The sequence below is a fragment of the Sparus aurata genome, chromosome 4 (genome assembly GCF_900880675.1).
Source record: "Sparus aurata chromosome 4, fSpaAur1.1, whole genome shotgun sequence".
NCBI classification, from domain to species: Eukaryota; Metazoa; Chordata; class Actinopteri; order Spariformes; family Sparidae; genus Sparus; species Sparus aurata.
Genome location: NC_044190.1, coordinates 22931212 through 22955573, shown reverse-complemented (window position 1 = coordinate 22955573; position 24362 = coordinate 22931212). Strand labels below are relative to the sequence as shown.

The 24362-nt window shown below is 40.5% G+C and overlaps 1 protein-coding gene across 11 annotated transcripts in view; it reads left to right on the top strand.

The window, feature by feature from the left end:
* The window catches only part of tjp1a (tight junction protein 1a), a 109917-nt gene that overhangs the window by 62920 nt on the left and 22635 nt on the right, over positions 1-24362 (top strand). For 6 of the 11 annotated variants that reach the window (XM_030413206.1, XM_030413209.1, XM_030413208.1 and 3 more), the window contains 10 exons: positions 14892-14948; positions 15921-16045; positions 16852-16954; positions 17107-17431; positions 17565-17671; positions 18450-18618; positions 18794-18926; positions 22658-22797; positions 23230-23335; positions 23628-23778. In XM_030413206.1, coding sequence (XP_030269066.1) covers positions 14892-14948; positions 15921-16045; positions 16852-16954; positions 17107-17431; positions 17565-17671; positions 18450-18618; positions 18794-18926; positions 22658-22797; positions 23230-23335; positions 23628-23778 — 1416 coding nt within the window. Of the gene's footprint in view, positions 1-10149; positions 10171-14891; positions 14949-15920; positions 16046-16851; positions 16955-17106; positions 17432-17564; positions 17672-18449; positions 18619-18793; positions 18927-22657; positions 22798-23229; positions 23336-23627; positions 23779-24362 lie in introns of those variants that run through there. The other 5 variants (XM_030413214.1, XM_030413213.1, XM_030413207.1 and 2 more) reach the window with 2 other exon arrangements.

Here is a 24362-nt window from a genome sequence, read left to right as displayed (position 1 = left end):
TCATGATAATGTTATTATTGCAATATCTAACTGCACTGCAAATCAAAAACTGTGGCGCTAGCTAACTAGTTACTGTATCTTCTTATTTCTCCATTTAATTGTGGGCAGTAACCACTGTTAAGGCACATTACCATCACCCACCATGATAAAGTGAGAACAGAAGGAATGGAAATCATTTAAGAGCCAATAGATTATACACATGATGTCATCATCAGATATTATCATATGTGTAATACAACACAACATCATTATTAAATTGTTTTCGATTTTCATGATTATTCTCAGTACTGGTATATCAGTATTGAGAATAACACCCCTTGTCTTGAGAGAAATTATTTCTAAGGATTATTAAACATGCACTATGCAGTGTAAAGAAGGATTTGAGAATATAAAAGCAGAGGTCGATCATATCACAGGGAACCTTGGTCAGAAATGTCAGAGGGAACATGCAGTACTGTAGACAGCAGCTACTGCCCAGCATTATGAAGGAACAGCAAAGAGCTTCCAGTTACAGCCTCAGTGTAAAAATAAAATGAGAGGCAAAGCACACCAATACTGCATGCAGCACACAAACCCTGTCACTTACTCATGCTCACAGTAACAGGCGAGTCTTTGATTGTCAGCTTTTGATTCTGAGTCCTCCCCGCCCTTTAGGAGAGCAGGTGTAGACTGTCTCTGTGTATAAGATGAGAGGGCTGCCAGTTGCCCATATTGAAGACAGCAGCCGGGGGCCTGTTGGTTCAGCTGGGCTTCAGTTTTTTGGCTACTTTTTCCATGGCTGTGACCTATCTTTATCTGAACACAATATGTGTTCATGTAATTTATTTAGATCATGAGAGGGATAACTCAAACGTACTAATTCCCGATGCCCAGATTCGATATGTTTGACTGCTAAAGGAAGATCAGTTTTTCAGAAAGAGAAGACGGTGGTTTATGATAATAAAGGTGAGCTCCTTTTTACTGAAGTATCACCTCTTGATAAAAACATTGAGAGAAAGCAGCTGTTTGTGTTGTTTCAATGCCAGGGGACTCTGGAGTGCGGCAGTTATCAAGGACATCTGACCTGCTTATCCTCTCATCCCTGGAGGGAAATCCAGGGCAGATACACACAGCTGGAGGCAGGTGGATAGCAGAGAGAGAGAGACAGACAGAGAGAGAGAGAGAAAATGAAGGACAACAGAAAATGCCTTGTGAGGGAGGAGGTGATGTGAGGAAGGGTTATTGGAGGGGTGAAATCGAGAAAGGAAGGAGTGGGAGGGAGAGATGCACTGGCTATAATCTGAGTCACATGGCAGATCTTAAAAAGACTGCCTCTCTCGCCTATAATCACGGCATTACAGCTCTTGGGCTTTTTCATGTTATAAAGCGTATTATAACACATATTAATATTTATTTCTGTTTGACTCAGCTGAAACAGCAGAATGGAGTACTACTTCAGTCTGAGTACTGAGGAGTAACCTTGTTAAGAAATCTACACATTTTATTTAGCTTTGGCCATGCATAACATATGTTAAGAGGGTCTTTATTCGAAGAAGGCTGAAGGTCATCTGCTTTACTGAGACATCAACATGAACCCTTCCTACACTTTAGTTCAGTGGTATCTAGCTATGATTTTCTGGAATAACATGGGTGTGGTTCTGAATTGTTAGTCATTTGCTCAACTCATTACCAAAATTGGTGTCTGAAGAAAATTACCCAAGAAGTGGTCAATGTAGTCAAAAAATCATCATCATCATCATCAATCTTACATAGTCTGATCTTCAATGCCTGATTGGAATACTTGTTGGCAACATTTGGAAGTTTGCTGAATTTTTATTCGATGGTCGTATTTGAATTTGACTTAGCTGAATCAGCTTTCAAGTGGACTTAAATCTGTCAGGGTAAATTGAGCTTGCCAGATGTGCTATGGCTGTGTGAGGCTAGAGCAGCAGGGTGTCAGAACCAAAAACACCTGAGAATGGAGTGAGCACTAGTCTGTTCAGGAAATCCATAACACATTTTTCTGCTGTGAGCTGTGACAGAGTATATCATGGACTACTGGGAGACCAGACAAGAATTCATTGTAAATTCAACCTACACCTATGCTTGGAACACATGGATCACTGGAGTGAAATGATCCGCCACCTTTCACTCGCTCGTGGATATTTTTGATTGAGATGGACGGATGGAAATGTCACATAACCCTGAGTCTTGGCTAGTCACTTGCTCCTTATCAAACAGCCATCCTGGCAAAAGCTAGGACACTCCAAGCCAGCCCTGCATCCTTTCTGGCAGGGCAGGGCAGGTCTCTGCAGGGATTTATCATTCCCACTGCAGGCACAGGGGATTTGACACAGGGTGTTTTGTGTGTGTGAGACGGAGAGAGAGAGCAAGAGGGAGAGACAGTGAGAGGAAGAGGGAGAGAGAGTGCATGTGGCAGCCGTGGCTCAGCTGGTTAGGGAGGAGAGAAAGGGGCTGGAACAGATTCATCCCAAGGCTTGTTGCCCTACATGCCTTTACACACATTTACTTATCTTTTGCAGTGTTGTATAGCACTCTTTTCTGTCCGGGAAACAGTCATCAGCCTGTGGGAGACACTGTCTGCTGTCTCAGATGATATAAGGCATAATCATTACTAGCAGTATGTATAAATTTTCCAGGTCTCAGACACCCGAAGAGGGAATTTGCTTCTCTTCGAAACCTTTTCACAGACTAAATCTGCTTTTAAATCATGCACCGTCATCTAGTTGATAATACAAATGTTTTGCCAGCTAAATATAAATATGAAATCTGTCTCCCTCCACATTTGACAAAACACCATGCACCATTTACTTGAGGAGTGGCCATGGGGGCCTCAAGATTTATTATATTATTGTTCAGTCATTGTTGTTTTTGATGAGATCTGAGCATAATTCAAAAGTTGGTGAAAGCACCTGTTTGGTTTTATGTTTTCAAACATTTCAAAGAGAAAAAAAAGCAATTCAAATCAAAACCACTGTATTCAATACTTTTGGCTGAGGATTTTTCAGGATCTGTTGTCAGAAAAAGATAGACAGATGAAAAGATAGACAGAGTCAAAAGACATGCCAATACATCTCAGCTCTTAACGCTGTCTAACATGAATAAATCTGAATCGACCAACAAAACTAAAGTCAGATTTAGGACTACTTCGCTAAATGCTTAACCAATAAGCTGCATTTACTGTGGCATTACTTGTGCAGAAGATCACACATATATTACACATACTGTATATACAGTTTATATTGAGGGTCAGGTGCCACCGGGTGCTATGACAAAACATAACCCTTTAAGTGATACTGGGGTCTAAAAAACTAGCCCTGGCAACTAGAGTTGCAGCGCTATACCAATTTCAAGTTGTACATTTGCTGATCTACTATATTGAATTCTAGCATTTAGTGTTAATAAAGCAATATATTTCAAGTCTATAATGAGTTTAATTTCTGCCAGGTCATAATATTATGTAAAATAGTTATATTACCATTTGTTCAACCAAAAACATCTTTCTGTTTTCATAACTTTAAGGGTTATTATTGATAACATTAATATAATTGTTTATCAATGCTGTGATAAATAAATGATAACGTGAAATGGTTAATATACAGTAAAAATCCCATACCATTGCAACCCTAACACTGCCATAAAGAATCAAACATGTGTGTTACTGTCTCTGAAAATAGACTAAAGATATACACCATCACTCTTTTCATCCCATTTCTGTTGTTAAAGTATGGATTTGGGAAGCAAAACCCAAAATAAACAAACAGCAGATAGCAATTCCAGCATGACAGCAAGGGCTAATGAGTGATGCAAGGAGAGGCACATTGTTTTGCATCTTTGTCAGTGTACATATGCTTCACACCTCTGACGTGTGGCTGTTGGGGCAAAAAAAAAAAGAAAAAAGAACACTTCCTCAGAAATAAACAATATAGGCTACTACAGACACCACAGACATATTATAAAAAAAGAGATCAAAGGAAGGCTTTGATGCAGATTGTTTTCCTACAGATCTATTCAGCTGTCAGTCCGATTTAAACTGCTTAATGTCGGCCTACTTGATGAAAAACTGCACTATTCTGCTGTACTTTTTTTGGATACAGAGAAGTAAAGGACTTGGATCAGGACAGTACGGATGTGTCCCCCTCATTCCTGAAGCCTTCAGTTAATTGTGTTCACTCACTGTATGTTCGCAACAAGATGAAATGGCTACATTACAGGTTTACAAAATTTGTTCTTTGCACTTTGTAATTAGTTCAATCGGTGCATCGTAGCGTGTAAGCTTCCTGTCCTGTGGGCTGCTCAGGAGTTCTTTTTTAGATGTCATTAGAAGTCATTTATGTGTTATCTTTCTGTGCTTGTGCATCCCATTAAAGAATGCATGCACCCCCTCCCTATCTCTCATCTCTGGGGGGAATGGTAATTATGTTGCCAGTTAAGTGCTGGGAAATGGCCGCTCCAACAGTAACTCATTAATTCACTATAGATTCTGCCCCACAACATGCCTATTGTAGCCAAGTCCTCAGAAGGCTTGGGAATGCCATTGAGTGGGCTTGGCCCCTTGTTTTTTATGGCACCATGTGACTCTACAGACTGTGAGTTGTGGTTCAGAGTTGTGTAGTTTGAAAGATGTTGTGCAACTTGAAATTTAAAAAGGCATTATGTGTTTTTGTTTTTTGTTTTTTTTGTTACTGCAGTGTCAAATATTCCTCCCGAGTTTCTGTTTCAACATTCAAATGCTGCAGCTCTTATTCCATTATCAGGGATAGTCATTGCTTTTACATTGTGACAGCATTGTCCTTGCTGGTAGTAGCTAATTTTAGTCATCCTGTGTATGCCAGGGAGACAGGCACACATGAGCAGACTGAAAGACCCCTTGCTGAATCACCCCTTTTGTTTAACATGTGTGTCTGTGTGTTTGTTTGTGTGTACATGCCTGCTTGCCCATGAGCTAAAGTGAGTTTCAGCCCTGTCAGACCCGACCGTAGTCAAAAGCATCATTGAAACACCCCAAAAATTGTAACGTGATGGTTTCTTGATGTATAACAACACAACATGGACATTCCTATAAACCTTTTAACCCTTTGCTGCTTGTCCTTTGTCTTTTAACAACCTGTGACACTTTGGATTCCCATGAGCTATTCCTGCCTGATACCAGCTGAAAGACACACATGATTGATTTTGAGCTGCCCATGAATGCTACAGCATCAGGATCAAAGGTCTGCAGGGTTGTAAATGTACCATCCTTTCTTTTTTGATGGTTAATTGTAACTGTGAGGTATTTTGGAGCAGTATGACCTAAATGTTATTTTTAAAACATCAGCTCATTATATTTTCTTTTTCTTGTTGCCTCACTTCTAATGTGTAGTTTAATTAACAGAGATTCTGGACTCACGTATATATACAAGACTTTGGGTTAATTGCATGATTAAACTTCTGGAGAGATGTTAAGGGTCTTTGTAGCTAATCTGTCTAATTATACAGGGATTCGATTACAAGTAAAATTAGGTCAGCAAGCGATTTAAAGTGTTGGTAATTCGATACATTTTGTTTGTTGTCCAGCCTGGACCACAGCTTTTGAGGTACTTTACTTTATAAAATTAATCTCTTGTGGAAAAGTGCATCACAACATACGGCAACATATTGCTTCAGTTAAACAAAGTCAGTAACTTATATGCATTTATAAACCACGACAGTAATCACTATTGTTGTTTTGGCCAGACAGTTTATCTTTTTACCACACTTTTACTGTCATTGATACTTGTGACTGATACTTGTGTATTGTGGTTCTCTGGTATTAAATTGTCCCTCGATGTTATCACATTATTGTTGAAATGTGATGGGTAAAGGACTCAAAATGAAATAGAAATATCCAGAGAGTGAAGAGGAAAAGGTGAGGGAAACCATTTGGAATGAGAAATAGGCAGAGTGAGAGAGTCGGGCCTTGTCTTCTTATCTGCACATTCCTAGAGTGTGTGTGTATGTGGATGATGGGAGGGGTAGAGTGGGAATACTGATAGTGTGTGAATGCTGATTGGTTGAATCCAAAGGTTGCAGTGCTGGTTCTAGTTATCATTCTCAGTGTCTTGGCTTACAGTGTGTTTCCACAGACACAAAAACAAAGCACTTGAGTAGAGTGCGCGTAAGTGTTTTTTGTTTTTATACAAGTCCTTGGGTATGCCCTCATACAGTCTACCAGAAACGGTAAGTGTATCACCTGTGTTTTTATAGCTTTCAGTCCCCCCTCCCCATATGTGCTCCTTCATATCAGCCTACATAACAAAAGATACCAGCAGATAAGTACAAGTGTGATATGCCATTTCGTGCTGATAACAGTGGCTGTTAAATATATCAGTCAGCCTCTACTCGTGAAACAATTTCCTCCCATGACTTTCAAATCAACAAAGAGGTCAGCTAACCTTGACCCCTTTTTAGGTCTAATTTGGTCTGACTATTGTTGGAAGGAGGGAATATAATCCTTCTAATTAGAGACGTATCCATGCATTAGATGTATGTCATTGGGTATCAGTTCAAGTCTAGGACGTATGCCATCCCAACCTTAGCCTGCACTCACCAACAGAGAAAAAAGAACACTCCGTTTTAGCAAAACATAATTTTGCAAATGCACATGACTCTTGTAAGAGGAGGCCCGGAGTGATAACAACCCTCTGAGAAGCTATGTGAAACTTTGAAGTTTTTTTTTTTAAACCCACAGCTTGAACAGAACCATTGGGAAGGATTTTAGAAAAGTCAGAATCCCACCAGAAGTTACTATTCTCCTCTGTGACCTCAACACTAACTGTCTCTCTAGGCGGAGAACATTTTTTGTGGTTGAGCACGGATGACTTTGCTGCTGGATAAGCTGCACATGAGATGCTAGCCTCGCCTAGCTGTGTGTCTCGGTCAGTGGATTGCAGTGAACAGCCCGCTGCAAATCAGCTCTGTGGAACTGCAATGTGTTTAAGTAAAAATTGTATTCCTCATCCTGACTGGAAGAAAATTACCTGTTATTTTCTTTGGTTTTGTGAATATTGAGCTTAATACATAAAGTTGTTTCAGTTGATTAGTTTACTGATGAACAAATACCAAGAACCACTGATCCTTTTTTCTTTTTTTGATTTTGATTCTAATGCCTTTACTTGAGTGCTGAGAGTGAGTACCGAACCTGTGTTCTTCTTGCTTTGTCAGTCACAAATCTGAATATCTCACAGTGTTTGATTTGCTTCAGTAAGTTAGCAATAAACACTTCATTTGGAAAAATTAATAAACAGAGCCGTTTTTTTGCATCAGTGATAACTAGGGATGCACAGTGATATTGGGACACTGTGAACCAATAAAAGCTTTAAATTAGATCTCTTTGTTAATGGCTTTTAGGCTTTATTTAGACGGGACAGCTGTTGGAATCAGAAAGGAAAAGGGGTTGGAGAGGGGTCACATGCTTTACCAGGAGAGCTACACAGGCTTTCAATGAAATTTCGGCATTGGCTTAAAATAGATAATTTCTGCCAGTATGACAGGCTGATAAGATGACGCTCCTAATTGTGTGCAAACGATACAACTGTTGACCAAGTAGTTGTTGAATTTCCAGAGTGATTGTTTCAATTTGAAAGGATTGTATATCTGTATCTCAAGTGAGCTATCATGAAAGCATTGGAAGTTGCCATAATCATATATAATTTTCAGCAAAAAACCCATATCAGGCATCCCCAGTGTTAACATCCTTACATTTCCTGAATTGTGTCAGTTCTAATCTTGTCTTGCAGAGAGGTGTCATAGATAACTGGTGGGTTTGATTTAGTGTGTGAGATGGTAAAATAGTAAAGGTTTTTAAAAAAAAAAATGTTTTACCAACGTTACACTGCACAGAGGTGATGGGTGGGGAATGAAGCAAGATAATGCAGTAGATACCTGAAGCCGTCAGTGGCTGATAAAGCACAGTCACAACTACTATTTTATCTAGTTGTTTTCAGAAGTATTTTTTCTTGACAAAGTGATGGGATCACATGTGGCTTAAGCTTTTTATGAAAGTAAGACTTACCATCAGCTAGTTGGCAGGCAGCTGGAACAGTAAGACATGACCCATGCTGTAGGTCACATGCCTGCTGACATGATAGTCTTCTCAGTTCTGCATCCGTCTGTCTGTCTGTCCGTCCATCCAACCGTCCATCCATCCTTCTCACTCTGTCTTTTCTCATGAGACAGCAGCAATAGACTTCAGTTGGAAGCATGGCTCAGATTAACGTTTTAATCCAAAAGCCTGGATTATAGGTTTTGTATTTTATTCCTACCCTCACTATTCTCGCAGTGACTCTGTGACAGATAGTTTTCAGTCAGAGGTGTGTGTGTGTGTGTGTGTGTGTGTGTGTGTGTGTCACTGTGTCTGCATGTGAGAGTGTATGTAATGCTGAGGAAAGTCTTGATAGAGGGCTTTTCAGGGAGCTGTATGACAGAGAAGAGCTGCTGTTTGAGACTAATTAACTCAAGCATATTTGAGCACGTCAGCACAACAGTACATCATTGCTGACTGAGGCTCTGCATCATCATCATCGTCATCTGCCTATTGGCTACTTGCCCTCATCTGCACACCCATGTGTGCAGCCCTCTCTCCCCCCATCACAGCCACAACCTGCCCTAAAAATGGCTACTGTTGAATTAATCTGTTTAGTAATGAAGGTGATGGGAGATATTTTGTTTGGTTTGTTATTTCACGTACACTTCACTTGTATGTGTATGCCATTGAGTGAATGCCCTCGAGAAAGAGCATGTGCGCATTTCTCTAATTATGTGTCGTTGGAGTGTACTGCTCTTTCCTTTGGGTCCAGTACGAGGGAAGATACAGTTTCCATAGATACAATTGCTCCTGTGAGGAGGAGAGCTGCTGGAACAGGGTGGTGGTTTTATCAGAGTTGCCGGTCTAAATGTTTGTGTCAACTTTTCTAATCTTTCCTCTAATACTTGCATCTACCCAAGTGTTGCTGTTGTTTTTTGAGCCCTCTGCAGCACAACAGAACTTCACGTCAACTGTGTGTATTTGTGTAAAAAATGGCTTCTGTTAAAATGAATAAGTATTTGTGTTTGTGCATGAGCATGTTTCCAGTAGTGCCTGATACCCATGAGAGAAAAAAACAAGGACCAACTAGGAATAACAGTGTGACGTCAATGCATTTGAATAAAACACAATGAGATGAATCAACCGCTTGCCCTCTGGAATAAGACGTTCTTTAGGTTGCAGGTCGTACGATGAGGTGAGCCATACTAGGAGGAATTTTCAATAGTGTGCACAGGGATTTATCTGGACGCTGGAGCTATTTCCTGCAAACAGGAAGTGGAGTGTTTTCCTGTGGGTGCTGCGGCTGCTCTTGCTTACATCCTGCCTCAGGCTATCAGAGAAGAGCAGGCACACTGACCTAAAGCTTTGTCAGGATTTCACCTCACACTTGTCGTCATCTTGAGACGATCACTGCTGCTAGCCTCATTGCTCAGTGATTCTCTATATATCTCAGAGTAATCTGATGTAAACAATGAATGCTCAAATTTCAGTCCCCACCTATTCTTTAATCTTTTTCTCTACTTCTCCCACATTTTCATCCTGTGTGGTTTTTGTCAAAAACTGCTTCTTAGTAACTGTTTTTGATACGCCCACTGTATGAAACATTCCTGTGGTTCGGATGCAGGGAAGTTGGATGAAGGGAGGAGGTGAGTAATGGACTACTGGACAACAGTTTCATTGGTGAAGCACTGATAAAGAGCTTTTATTGTCCTTCTTCTAAACTTCCTCTCAGCTCATGATTTTAGGCATAAGATGACCTCATTCTCACCTGCTTCTTTGTCAGTTTCCTTTAAGTTGATAAACATTATTCTACTGGCTAAGAAGAAAAACAGGGCGTTAGGGGTGTGTGTGACTGCACATGCCTTTGTGCTTAGTTACCTCTTCTGAGGAGGTTTGGTTTTCACCCATGTCTGTTTGTTGGTTGACTTACCAGCAGGATTACACAAATGCAGAACAGATTTCCACAAAACTTCGATGGAGGATGGATGTCTACCTAGAATAGACCCCATTAGATTTTGTTGTGGATCCTGATCCGGGAGGAATGTTTCCTCACTCTCGTTTTGAGATTTCAGTTTTTGGCCATTTTTGTAAATTTTTCAGGAAATAATGCATGGATCTTGATGAAGGTATGCGCTCTACTCAGTGCCATTCCGGTGATAATTGTGTACTCAAGTGTAACCCAGGTCCACATGATTTTTGGCTCATTCTAGCTGAGTTTATTTTTTCCCCAAAAAATGAGTGATGCTTATCATCTGACTTTCACAAATGATTGCTTAATTGATGGATTTACAGTGCATATCATCTGAAGTTGTTGGCAGTGTGTATTCAGTTTCTGCAGATCCTATGTAAATGTGAACCTGTTTGATGATTATAGAGACTGAGAGCTATGCGTTGAAGACTTGCATGCTTGACCTGACCCTTTTTATCATAGCTTTCTGCAGCAGGTTATTATTGTCTTTTTCATCGCTCATTTTTCCAGTGAGTTTGTCAGTATGCCCAGAAGAACTGGATTAGTCTCTGCCTTTGAAGAGCCTGAGCGAGCTGTTATCATCTGTACTGGTCTGTGTGTGTTATGGTGGGCCAGGCAGGGCCAGGCCAGGCCGGCTGTAGCTTGAACAAAGAGAGAGAGTGTGTGTGTGTGTGTGTGTGTGTGTGTGTGTGTGTATGCGTGTGTGTGCGTGTGTGCACGGATAACTACACATGTGTGGTGGCTGCTCTTTGTTTCCCAGCCCAGGGCCTTGCTGGCCAGAACTCAAGCCTGACTAATATGGATGTATAAATACACTAGGCTGCCGTCAGTTTGTGCAACATCAAGCACACCATTGTTTCACACAACTCTGTGACTTCACAGATAAACCCTTATCCTTTGTTCCCGTCAGTATTTTTATTATTTCTTGTACTGCAGAAAATGAGCCACACTTGCATTAATGTTTGTTTTGGCCCCGACATGTTGTCTGATCTTTGCTTTTGCGCGATGACTGAAATGTTCCTCTAATGAAATACACAAGATAACCAAATGGGCATTTGACACCAAGCTTCAGCTGTCAAGATCTTTTCCACACAGAAAACTCCTTGTTGTGGATCTTGACACCACATTTCATCAAACATTTTAATTAGCTGTTGGAATTGACGGTAAAGTAAATTGTTTACTTCTCATATAGTAAAAACAAGCTTATACCTGACTTGTGCTCTGTTACCGCTTGCTTTCTACCATAATTATACCTCACACCCAGTCAGCCAGCTTGTTAATCATCACTTCACATTGCAGTGATTAATTACTGTAATAATCTCATCTGAAAGTCAGAGCTGAGTCTCAGTGGAGTAAATATTCTAAGCAGCCTAAGAGATGTGCAAGCTCTCTCTCCTTAACCATCTTGGCTGTCACCAGTTCACAAGATGTGTTCATCATTAGAAAGCCTGCTTTTTTTTTTTTTTAGATGAAAACAGCCGGTGTGATTTAATACATGCTCAGTCCAAGCCAAATGTTGCCACAACCTGTCCTAGTTGTGATGTATATCCGTCAGGAGCAGGGCCTTTACTGCTAACAAGCTGAACAAAACTGCACAAACTCCTTTGCATGATGGAGAATACTAATAACTATGATATTTTTGTAATCAATTCAAATAATTGAAACCAACTCGAGCAAAAGAGTAAGCACTCAAATTAATTATTTTCTGCCCTTTTAAGTGTGACATGAAGTGCGACTGTCATGCTGTAATGTGCAGTATAAATGACAGAAAATCTGTCCTTCTCTAATACAGTACCATCTCAGATGTTAAATAGTAATTTAATTGAAGCCAGGCTATTAATCTGTTAGTCTCTTGTTTCTGTAATGACTCATACAGTTGACCTATGCCTTCTTACTCTCATGTCTACGCCCTTATGGCTCATGCACTCTCACATGATACTGGAAGCTCTGCCTTGAAAGGCTTATGGTCAGTGTTTGGAGGTGTGGGCGTGTCGACTAAAGTGTTTTCAGAGGGTTTGAATTTGATTGAGCAAAATCTGTTTTACACTAAAGGTTTATAAGTCCTTGTCACTGCCATAGCTTCATTTTAAATAAGGTTTAAGTTCAATGGTTGGCATTAGTTTGTATGAGAGATGGAAAGAGATCCAGGAGCAGAGAGGCACATGTCATTTAACATGTCATCCTCCACAGTTTTATGTACTCTGTCTGTTGGTACTGTCATATGTAAGTTGTATAAGCAGCCCACGGCCTTGCTCTCTCCCTCCTCCTCCTCCTCCCATTCCCTGCCTATCAGTGCAACCCCACAGTTCAAGGACAAGGCCACCTGCCTGCCTGACCGCCTGGTCACATGACCCCAGGACGCTGTTGTTTCTCATGGCGTAGCCCCCCTCTGTCTGCCTGGACTATTGGATGAATGAATGGATGAACGGATGGATGAATATATCACAAAACACTTTAGAGGAATGGATGTGTTTGGGAATGTCGGCGGGAGCTGCGCTTAAATGGGTCAGGTCCCTTCACACAATAGTGGCATTACTGTGGGAGTCGTAGGGGCAGACGGGGGAGGGGGTGGAGGGGAAGGAGAGATACAGAAGGGGGAACACCGAAGCCCCCTGCTCCAATTATGGACATAAATAACATCCACACAGAGCTGCCATTGGAACTAGGGTCAAAGGGTTAACTGTGTATTCTAAAGGTTCAGGCCAACTGAACTGAGTGAAGTGACTGAAGCACAAACCCACATTAGGAGACCTACAGTAAATATTGCATGGATTAGTTCCTACTGAACCAGAGGCCTAAACTTTAGTATGGCATTCAGACCAAAGTGACCTGTGTTAAAACAGTGCAGGGGGCTGAATTAGTGGGGGTGTGTTGGTAGGGTAGCAGTGAAGCAATTAAATACTATCTAGGAAATCCAAACTTATCGGATGCCTAAACACTGCACAATATTGGATACACGCTGACAGGTTTTTTATAGATCTTATTTATCTATTTTATACAAAGAGGAACTCTTGTCTGTGTATGAATTACTTCACCCTCATTCAGTGCATTGACATGAACTGTACCTTTAACTCACAACTCATCCTTCTCGACTTGACCTCAACAGTTAAATACCATAATGTGTGTAAACAAACGTTATTGGATAACCATGTTAAATTCTCAACTTTCTCTTAACTTTAATGTGGATATTCACAATCATCAAGTTTTGGTCTACAACTAAAGATGATTTAATTATTGGTTAATCTTGCTGATGAATCAGTAAAGCTTTCTTTTTGTATGAATTGTCAGAAAATACCCAAAAAACTGAAATAACGCCTGATTGACCTAAACGATTTATTAGTCAATTTTCCTTGTTTGAAAGTTAATTATGCAGCTTCTTTTATCATGTGTAGACATATTTAAGCATCTAAGAAATCTGTGTTCTTTCCTTTTAAGTCGAGTCTTTTTCCCAACAAAAGTACAGTATTATATGTCTAGGCATGTTTAACATCAGACACTGTGTCCTCATCTAATACAGTCGCCAGCATTGCAGGGTGAACCTCCTGCAAACTGTGCATTTAGGCCAAGGGAAGGTGTTGACAGTAATGATCAGGATGATGTCAAAGATGATGGGTGAGATGGTTTGGGGATTAGGTGCTGATTAAGGGGTGAGGGAGTGAGATTATCACAATGATGGGTTGGACAGATGACATGGTGTGTTATTTTAAAAAGCTGATTATATGTAGAAGTTGTAGTAAATGAGCACCCTGCCACGTGTGGTGGTGTTTATGTTGTCCTTCCCCTGCCACATTGGACTGTGCTCAGCACTCTGCCACAGACAGCTGTACCATCTCTCCCTGCAGGCAGACACACAGACAGACAGACAGGACGGCAGTGTTGCTTCATCAGCTGGAGGGAACTGGAGTAAAGCTGTAATTTAAAGCTGGGGACATTGCACGCTGGGATTTAAAATAAAACAGTTTTCTGAGACACAAATTGAGGAGTGTCTATTTGACCTTTTATGGTAGTGACATTATCACATTTTCAGTGCCTTTTGAGTAACAGAATGGCCGACACACAAATTAAATAAAAAAGAAAGATTGCTGAAAGATGAATTATGCATTTAGAGAAACCTGTGTGATGTAACTGACTTAAGAGTATGAGTGAAAGCAAAAGATGCCTGCCTAGCGTCGATTTAATCCAGTGTGGCAGGTCAGAGGAGCAGCTAAATTCCCTCTTTGCTCAGATGACCCATCCAGGAATAATATAGCGACATCTGCTTAGTCTTCTGAACCTCAGTCCTCCTCTGCCTGCCGTTTACTCATGTTGCTGTCATTCATAATCTTTTCACATGTAGACTTTTTGGACTTCAGAATTTAGTTTTGCAGATAAGCAATAGAGTTGCCAAACAAAAACTCTGTTTGATGACACATAACAGGATATGAAGGCATGTGTAGCTTTAAGATGGTCACTCTTATCTAGATCTTCTAAATTATGTTCTGTTTGCAGAATTCTACCAGTCATTTAATGACATATTGTGCATGGTTGTATTTATGTCTTGTTTACACAGTAATTAAAAAAGCACACAAGAAAACAATGCTATACCATTAAACCTGTAAATATTGTCTTCAGTTCTGATTTCATGAATCATGCTGAAACCTGCTGGAAAAATGCAAAACAATACTCAAGCGATGGTGAGGTAACTGTAAAGCATGCCATGTTGCACCGTTACCATGAAAGCCACTAAAAGAACCAAGGTCTGCCAAGAAAGGAATCTTATAAGCTTCACAAAGACCATGTATGTTGCAGGATTATTCCAATATGAGATAGCGTATGGATGAACATATGTGCCTGATATATTGGAATCAAGATATTGATCCTTTCCTTTTTGTGTTGCAGAGTGCAGCGATGGAGGAAACAGTCATATGGGAGCAGCACACAGTGACCCTTCACAGGGTAAGTGTTTACAACTCTTTAATCCACTCTACCCTTTCTTCTCATTTGTCTTTTTTTCCCTCTTTGCCTGTCTCTGGCATCCTAATCCTGAACTATGTCTTGTGTGTTCTTCACTTTTTCCTCTCTGTCCTCTGCCCATACATATCTTTTCTCTCTCTACTGAGAAGGCCAGCTGTAGCAGCAGGATGTGTGGTACTGAAACAATAGTCAAGGAAACCCAGATGGCAGGAAACAAGGCTAAGGAAGACAGAATCAGCATCCACTTCCTTACTACTTCATTTCACTTCCTTCCTGTATGGCTCCTTAACACAGCTCCAGGGAAAGAGCGGGATGATAGTTTTACTTTGTGTGCTTTTTCATCCTGTGTCACATGTAATTATGATAGATTGTACTAACCTCAGTAGCTAAGATCAGTACATATGACTGATTACCTCCTCTGGCACGATCAGCATCATGCTAACTATCAAACTATTGGAAGCCATATTCCCCCAGAGAGCGAATAAATTAATGTAGTCATTGTCTCGCATGCTAAATTTCTGAATGTACTTGTAATGAGACAGTAAACTCTCAGTTGATGCTATTGTGCTGCAGGATTGTGTAGAGCACCTGTCTAGACTGGCCTGCTTGCTGTAATCTAATTAGCAGCGGCTTTGAAGCTGAAGGAGCAGCCCAGAGTGGCCTGCGGTTCTCAGCCTCACAGCTTTTCTGTGTTGTTGTGGTTGTATGATTAGTGATTTACATCACGTGGCTTGCTCCTTTGGAGCTGGCTGCATAAAACACAACACTGTTCAAAACATCCATGAACTGTGAATGCATAGCTTTGCTCTTGTGCAAAAACACACTACATTATTTTACCTTAATAACACTCTACAACCTATTAGCCTGTGTTTGTTTACAGCAAAGCCTGAGACAAGTCAAGTGTATATGCTAGTCAGTAATAATCCAGTTTTGTGTGTATTTCTGTGTGTGTAGGCCCCAGGCTTTGGGTTTGGTATTGCAATCTCTGGCGGGCGAGACAACCCTCATTTTCAGAGTGGGGAGACGTCCATTGTGATATCTGATGTGCTGAAAGGAGGTCCTGCAGAGGGACTGCTTCAGTAAGTCTCTGACTGTTACCATCAATATTTTGTGTCATGATAATGCTGGATCTTTTACGGATATTGATATGTATACACAAAAGAGTGCCGTAAGAATGACTCCTAAAAAACAAGCTCCTGTTCTCCACTGGCAACTTCATCTGCCTTATCCTCGTTAGCCTACTATGTTCAACTTGAATGTGATGATTAGTTAACTTAGGCTAATTTGACTCTTTGCTCTGTACTTACTTTGCCACCATTTGGCATTACAATATCCACACTGAAACTATACTATGTAGTTTTGTCACAAAGGGGTTCTATTAGAACAGTGTTAGAGCATTTATCTAGGTGGATGCCTTAACCTGAAGACAATGCAAACTCTTCAGACTCTTACTTTACAACTTGAAGATTGACCAGTATATAGTGTATATGGTATAATGTGATGAGACACTTAAGCATTTTACATTTGCACTTCAAAATTCATATAAAAAAAGTGGTGTTGATCTATGAATATTATCTTGCAGAACAAATTAGTAAGTATCATAAACTTATGTTTGCCACAGAAGTTTTTGTTATAATCCAATTTCCGATTAAATATCCCATAGTTTGTCGAGGGAACCAGGGCGATGCTAACTTCTGGGTTAGCCTACACATATCATCTTGCAGCACTCTATAGGGTTGTGTAAGATGAATTAAAGTAAACTCCTGTTAAATATTTCCCTTTCTCCCCATTTTATTCTGCATAAATATCTACCATGTTGGTATGAATTGTATAGATTGACATAGATCTCTTCAACTATTTAGACATTGTTAATTGATTCTTTCAGGGAAAATGATCGAGTGGTGATGGTCAATGCAGTCTCTATGGACAATGTCGAACATGCCTATGCTGTGCAGCAACTCCGAAAGAGTGGCAAAAATGCAAAGATAGTAAGTATGACACTGAAGATATTTAGCAGAATTTGAGTTTTTAGATGGCATGAAATTGTGCGAGTCACAGTCAGCCCTGAACAATACAAATACTGCCTTGTTTACCTAAAAAAAACAACATAACACTTCAAACGTTCTAAATTTTTTCTCAGACTATTCGTCGGAAAAGGAAAGTGCAAATCCCTGTTTCTCGGCCAGGGGACAGGGAGACAATGTCAGAGCACGAGGAAGAAGATAGTGATGAGGATGATGGCTATGAGCACCACACTGGTGGTGGCAGAAGTGCCTATGAAGGAGCGAGCGGAGGCACGGGCACTGGCAGGCGTCCTGATCGTGAGCGGAGCAGCAGCAACAGACGGGATAACAGTGCCTCGCGGGAGCGTAGCATCTCTCCGCGCTCTGATCGCCGATCACAAGCCTCCTCTGCTCCACCCAGGCCTGCCAAGGTCACTCTTGTTAAGTCCCGCAAGAATGAAGGTGGGCAGCACAACGTCCAAGAATCCAATCTACATAAACTTTTTAATAATGTTTGTACATATCAAGCAAAACATTCTGGAGTTTCTCAACACGTGATGTGCTCTTTTAATATGACTTTGTTATGCTCCATAAGCAGAGTATGGACTTCGGTTGGCCAGCCACATATTTGTCAAGGACATCTCCCCGGAAAGCCTTGCTGCCAGAGATGGGAACATCCAGGAGGGAGATGTAGTACTTAAGGTAAGAGAAGAGAGGTATGAGTAAGATAGCTGTTCAGAGTGGATTTAACACTGTTGTGGGGGAATAAACTGCTAAAAAGATTATTAAAATCAACTTAAAAGATGGATGTGTAAAGAAAAAGCTTGAAACAATGTCAGTAACAAAGCAGTGAGAAAGGAGTGTCCGTTATTCTTTTTACTGAAAACATTCTCTTGTCTGCTGTGGTAGTCTGTGAGCTGCTGAAAGTGGATCGCAGAGTCAGGTCACAGTTCATTAGTATGCAGGCTCACCAGCAGGAATACCACACATTCCATTATTCCTTTGAATTTTTATCCACTCAATCTCTGAGGAGGAAAATATCCTCCTTCACAGTGAAGAGATGCTTTCAAAATCCAATTTAGTGTTTCAGTCTGAAGAGAGGCAGAGGCATTTTGTAGTTGAAATGTGATTGCATGACAAAGACCAACAGAAATTAATACTTGAATAAAGATAATGACGTCTTTCTTCTTACAGTATAAATACTACAATTAATCTTCTGTAGACTCAGTTTCTCTGGCAGCACTAAAAACATAGTAAGCCTTATTATTATAGTATACATTTATAAACGTGTTAATAACATCTCCTATTTAAGACATCATCATTGTTATAGTAAGATTGAATTGGGCTGTTCACAATGACTAATTGGCTGGTGATGGTCACATAGTTTCCATAGTTTTGTGGGCTTTAAAAGAAAAAATGTGCAATGAAGATGACTTGTCCTCGCAGTTCTTGTTCTGACCCGCTCCTCTTCCTCCTGCAGATCAATGGCACAGTTACAGAGAACCTATCACTGATAGATGCCAAGAAGCTGATTGAGAGGTCAAAGGGCAAGTTGAAGATGGTGGTGCAGAGAGATGAGCGAGCCACACTGCTCAACATTCCTGACCTTGATGACAGCATCCCATCAGCCAATAACTCTGACAGAGATGGTGAGACAACAGACATGTTGCCTTGTTGGATGTAGCTGTGACTGACAAACAAATCTGTAGTGTTTTTAAACACCAGCAAGGAATAACTTCATAAAATATTTCTTGTTATTTTAACTCTTGTCTTGATTTATGTCATTGATTAAATGTTAATGCACATTTGATTTAAATTCCGCAGACATTTCAGAAATACATTCACTGACATCAGATCATTCCAATCGATCCCACGGGCGGGGTCGATCACGTTCGCCTGACAGGCCCGAAACATCGGACCACCTCCGTCACTCACCTCGGCAGATCAGTAATGGCAGGTAAGAGAAGCACACACATACACTCACATACATCTGACTGCAAATCAGGTGATGGGACACAGCTGTCACACATGCCACAGTCATACATCCATACTCCCACAGCTCCAACTTCATACATCATGTTCACACCCCCAGCTTAGTGGGTGCTGAGTAAGTACCTTGCACAACCGATGAATAAATCAATAGATAAAGACATTGCATGCATAAACCATCACACTCCCTCTGGAGCCATCACTGAGTTCCAATAATGCCTTGCTCTGAGAAAGGACTGGGGAGGAGGAGGGATTGATTCATCTCCTCCTGGTGATCCAAGGTCTTGTTTTGAAAGTGCACTAGGTCTTTTAACCATTTTCTGTACAGGGAGCCACCTTCAAATAGCACAAGGTCATCTCAGGTTTATAGAATTACTCGTTTAAATCTTGCGTAGCTCAATGTATTTACTACGTAAGGAATTTATCCTTGTGTTGCCTTTGCATGTTTAGATTTCTTAAACATCAGTGCTCGAAATAAGATCTGTATTTTATAATGTGTACTCATTATGTGCTGTTCTTATGATTTATTCTAATGTCCATACTGTCTGTGTTTCCTCCTCTGTTCTTACTACCAGTTGGCGTTTCCAGTAAGTTGTCTTTCTTGTAGTTTAGAGTCTGTAGCTTTCAGTAGCTGACAAACAACATAGATGGCAAAGAAGTGCTAGATGAAAAGCGATGCAAGTGAAACTCTTAATTAGCATGAAGCTTGGGCAGTGTACCCTGACTGCAAGATGTTGAGCTTGGTTGAATGGGTCAAGATTATGAGCTCTCTCTGATGTGAATCCAGTTGATAAAACAGGACTGGGGAGTGAAACAGGCTTGCCAGTTTTGGGAGCAGAACAATGTCAATTCTGTCATCAGCTACAATGATAAAAGACAGGGTATGTTGTCGGTTCTGTTTGATATTGTGAAGTGGAAATGGATATTGAATCAAGGACCCTGAATCTGTGCTACCTTCAAGTACTTGCTCTTGATTGAGCTGTCAGAGTCTTCTGTAACAAGACCTCCATTTCATCATGTTCATACGGGCCTTGGGGTGAAGACACAGTGGGCTGTCATACTCCAAACAAAAAGGATGCACCAGAGAATAGAGAAAATAGACAATTAACCAGAGGTGCTATTTCAGGAAGCAGTCATTTTCAAACTCATTGCCTATCAAACAGGCAATTTTCTCCAGATGTCTGTGATCTTGATGAAATGACGGTCTGACTGTGACAGATGCAGGTGCCATCCTTCTGTTTATAATAAAGTCTCCTCCGAAAGGACAAAACTAAACTTAAGCTGAAACGCCAGTAGGTGAGGTATTACTTACCTTGCTTGCTTAAAACAAACTGTTGTCGCTATAGGATGTTGGCTCAGTGTGCTGCTGCTAGTTTCGCTTTCTGACTTACTATAGTAGTTGCTTGACAGTCATTACAGTCAGCTAAATTAACCTCCAGTGCTGTCATTTCAAGATGATGCATTGGGTGAGACTGTGGAGTAACCATACTTGTTTCAATGCAGGATGAGAGCAGGGTCACTGTTTCACAGATTTCTACCGATGTAAGTGAATTTATTCCTCTATAACAGGCCAGTGGGTTTGTTTAAGTATTTGTCATTGTAACATTTTGTGTACCAAATATATGTCTGCACAGAAGTAAGAAAAACAAATGTGAAGTAAGATATTTTTCAATACCAGTGCACATTGTGTATGAGTGCTTAATCTGGTAAGCAGATGAAATGTCATATAAGGGGTTCACCAGCTTTTCATGTTGTTGTAGTTGAAGAAGTAACTGAGGAAATAACAGTCAGACTGTCACTACGCTGTGATATCAGGGAATGTTTTTACTGTCTCCCAGTTTAGGAGGGGAAAAAGGGATTTGACATACTTCCCACAGTGCTTTGCCCCAAGCCAGATGGTTCGCATAACCTGATTGGCTGCAGGGCTCAGAGGCATTCTTTTGCCTAGGGCAAAACACAGTTTCTTGATTTTGAATACATGTAATCATCTCAGTGAGCATGAGTGTACTTTGTTCGAAAGGCTCATGTTGTGTTTCAAGGAATTGAACTCTCTGTAAAGCATCATGGTTCAACTTGGAGATAAATTTGTGTGAGTAACTAGTTTTTGTTTTTAAGTACCTTGTTTTTTGTCGGTGATGTGTTTGAACACATTGTTTTGAGAGAAGAGATGATGATGATGTATCTGGGAAGTTTTGTTGTGTAAATTTTTATTCTGTAAATATTTTGAGGCTTGTGGATGGATGTGAAATTATTGTGGTTCAGACTGTAAAGATTCATTGCTCTATTATGCATTGTTTGTTGGTTTCTGTGTAGCCACATCTCTAAAGCTCCATCACTTTTTCTGCCTCTCACTCACTTGCTCTCTCTCACCCCTACCCATACTGTAAGAATGTGTGTAAGCAAAGGGATTGAACAAAGGCGTCTGTCAAATGGTGTTTGTCAGTGTGAGACCTTTTTTTAGCACCATTCTGCAGCAAGGAACAGCAGATTTAGGCCACAACACTCTCCCTCACTCCGCTCTCTCCTCTGTCTCTTGCTGTGTTTGTCTCTCTCTATCTCTCTCACTCATTCTTTTTTCCCCCCCAGTTTCTCACACTCTCTTTCTCATTCATCCATTACACACACACACTCTGTCTCTCTCTCTTTCATTACAATTCTGTTATTTATCCTCGAGCTGCAGCTCTCATTTATCCTTCTTGCTCAACAACAAGCTCACATACAGGTCTCTCATTCTGATTCTGCTGACATGTACATTTGCACAGATCTGATTTGTGTGTTAAGTTGAATTGTAGTGAGAGCTGCTGGAGAAACTGAGGGACCTAGAAAAAGGTCACTTTACGGTGAACAATCTCATTCACTACATGTAAATTGATGTACGCAGTTTTTCCGTCCTTGTTTCCTTGTTTTATTGCGTAATGGGGTTGATTGTACCGTAACGTATATCTGCTCATGGGAGAAGTTTCCTAGTGTGAGCTTGTGGCACAGCCAGCACATTCACATTCTTCTACAAAAGCTTCTGAATACAGCTCAAGTGCTGTGCCAGCCGGCAGTCATGTGACCAGATTGGAATTCAACCATTGTTTTAAGGAACAGAGCCTTTACTGCTCTGTTAGCCGTAGCCTACCAGACTCACACATGCACATTCATTTTTCCCATGTTTATTTTACCCAGGTTAAACAGGAACTTGGCCTGAAACGTATCCTAACTCAAGGTTTTATGTTGGGAGACTTGGTGTAGATTTCTTTCTCTGCCTGTGTGCTTTTACTGGAAAGGTTACTTACTGGTCAGTGAAAGGGGGGAGTTTAGATTTCAAAAGAAATGTGATGAGGAAATTAAAACATTAATAATCCCTGTCTACACCATTTGAACTTAATAATAGTTTTTAGCCATTGGCATACTGCATAGCCCACATAGTAATTATTAAAAGATGGAAGATAAAACTCCACTGAAATCCAGACGAAAGACTTTCAAAGTGGTAGCAAATTTCAGCTTTTAACAGAGATGCACATCCTTGTTTTAACTGCTAATTCTATTCTCATCCATTTTTCTTATCATGTATCCTCATCATGTAATTCATGGTCTGTGCTATTTCCTTCTGGGCTGTCTTCAGTGTCTGTACAGTCAGTGTCACTGTCAGTGTTGATAGCATTAACCGTCCACTCTAACTGATTGACCATGTGTTATTTTTGAAATTTTCAGCCATCGAAGTCGAGATGAAGAGCGCATATCCAAACCAGGGGCCATGTCCACACCCGTGAAAAGCTCTGATGATGGTGTCTTGTCACAGGCCAGTGACCAAGCCAGCTCCAGTAATGAGAAGCAGTTGCCTCCGCTGCCAGGTACAGAAACCTCCCTCCATCAAAGACAAACAGCGAGTTTCAAAGTCAGGTTCATCACTACACTAAACTCCACTGTTCCAGATTAAAGCACCTGGAAACACACAAACTTACCTGTTGTTCATTGTGTCATGTCTTATCAACACATCGTTGCAGAAATTGTTGATACCTGCAAGTGAAAATTTCACACGTCCTTCTTAAACATGTCAGCATCTGAGAAAAATCAGTGAGATATTGCAAAACAAATACTCACCACCAAATCGGACATGATTCAGATTAATGCTTTAATTTTTACTCTTGGTTTCACTTTTACCTGACACCTGGCTAACTATCTTTACTTTACAAAATAATGAAACTAATATGCTTCTGCATAGCTCATAAACATGTCTCCTAGAATGTGTGTTACTCTACTTACTGTGTTTGTATCTGTGGCAGAACCAAAGCCAGTTTATGCACAGCCTGGTCAGCCTGACGTGGATCTGCCTGTCAGCCCTTCTGATGCCCCTGTACCCAGTGCCGCTCATGATGACAGCATCCTGAGGTAAGTGTCCTGGATGCAAAAACACTTCATAGTATATTGAGTGCTTATGCTAAATAATCACTTTGATAATATGAGTAAAAATATTATTTAAGTGACCTAAATTCTTAAAATTTAGCTCAGATTAGGGCCAAGTTTCTGGTCAGCTTTTGTTTTGGCTTTGTTTTTCTCCGCATTCTGCTTTTTTTCTCAATAGCTGACTGTGTTTTGTGTCTCTAAGAATGACTCTCTTTATAGTCACCGTTTGGTGACCTTTTTTGCGTAATTCCACCTGTCTACCTGTGTTTTCCTGCAGGCCGAGTATGAAGCTGGTCAAGTTCAAGAAGGGAGAGAGTGTCGGTCTGCGGTTAGCAGGAGGGAACGACGTGGGAATTTTTGTGGCAGGAGTCTTGGAGGACAGTCCTGCAGCCAAGGAGGGGCTGGAGGAGGGAGACCAGATTCTCAGGGTACGATTCACTCCATTACTTAAGCAACTTGGTTTTGTTTGCTCTCTGCAATAACCTATTAAAAAAAACAAAAAAAACATGTAAACTGTGTAAAATGAACTATTAAAATTTGGTGAGGGATTTAGAGAGCTGAATTTTTGCAGCTAGATTTTTGCTTGAGAAACATGATTTAGTGGCCATGCCCTGTCAGTGTTTCAACAGTTTTTAGGTGTGTACACACAAAGGTATCACAAAGGTAGCACATTGTGTTGAAAGAAAAGATCATTGTCATTGCTTTGTGTTAGATTCTGAATAATTTAGAAAACAGAGTGCCTTTTTAAAAAAAAAAAAAAAAAAAAGTAGATCTAGGTTAGCTTCAAAGATGAAGTGGGCTATTTATAAATATCTGTAAGAACTGTCTTCTCCTACAACTGAGACTGTCCTTTCTTTGGACCATCAGTCGGAGCGCTTCAAAAAAGCCTGTCATCTATCAAATATGCCAGCCTTGGTTGAAAAATGGAGTGTTGGGGAGAAATCTGCTGCACGCAAACGCAGGTTTTACAGTTTTACTGTATTTGAATATTTTAACATATTTCCCCCAATAG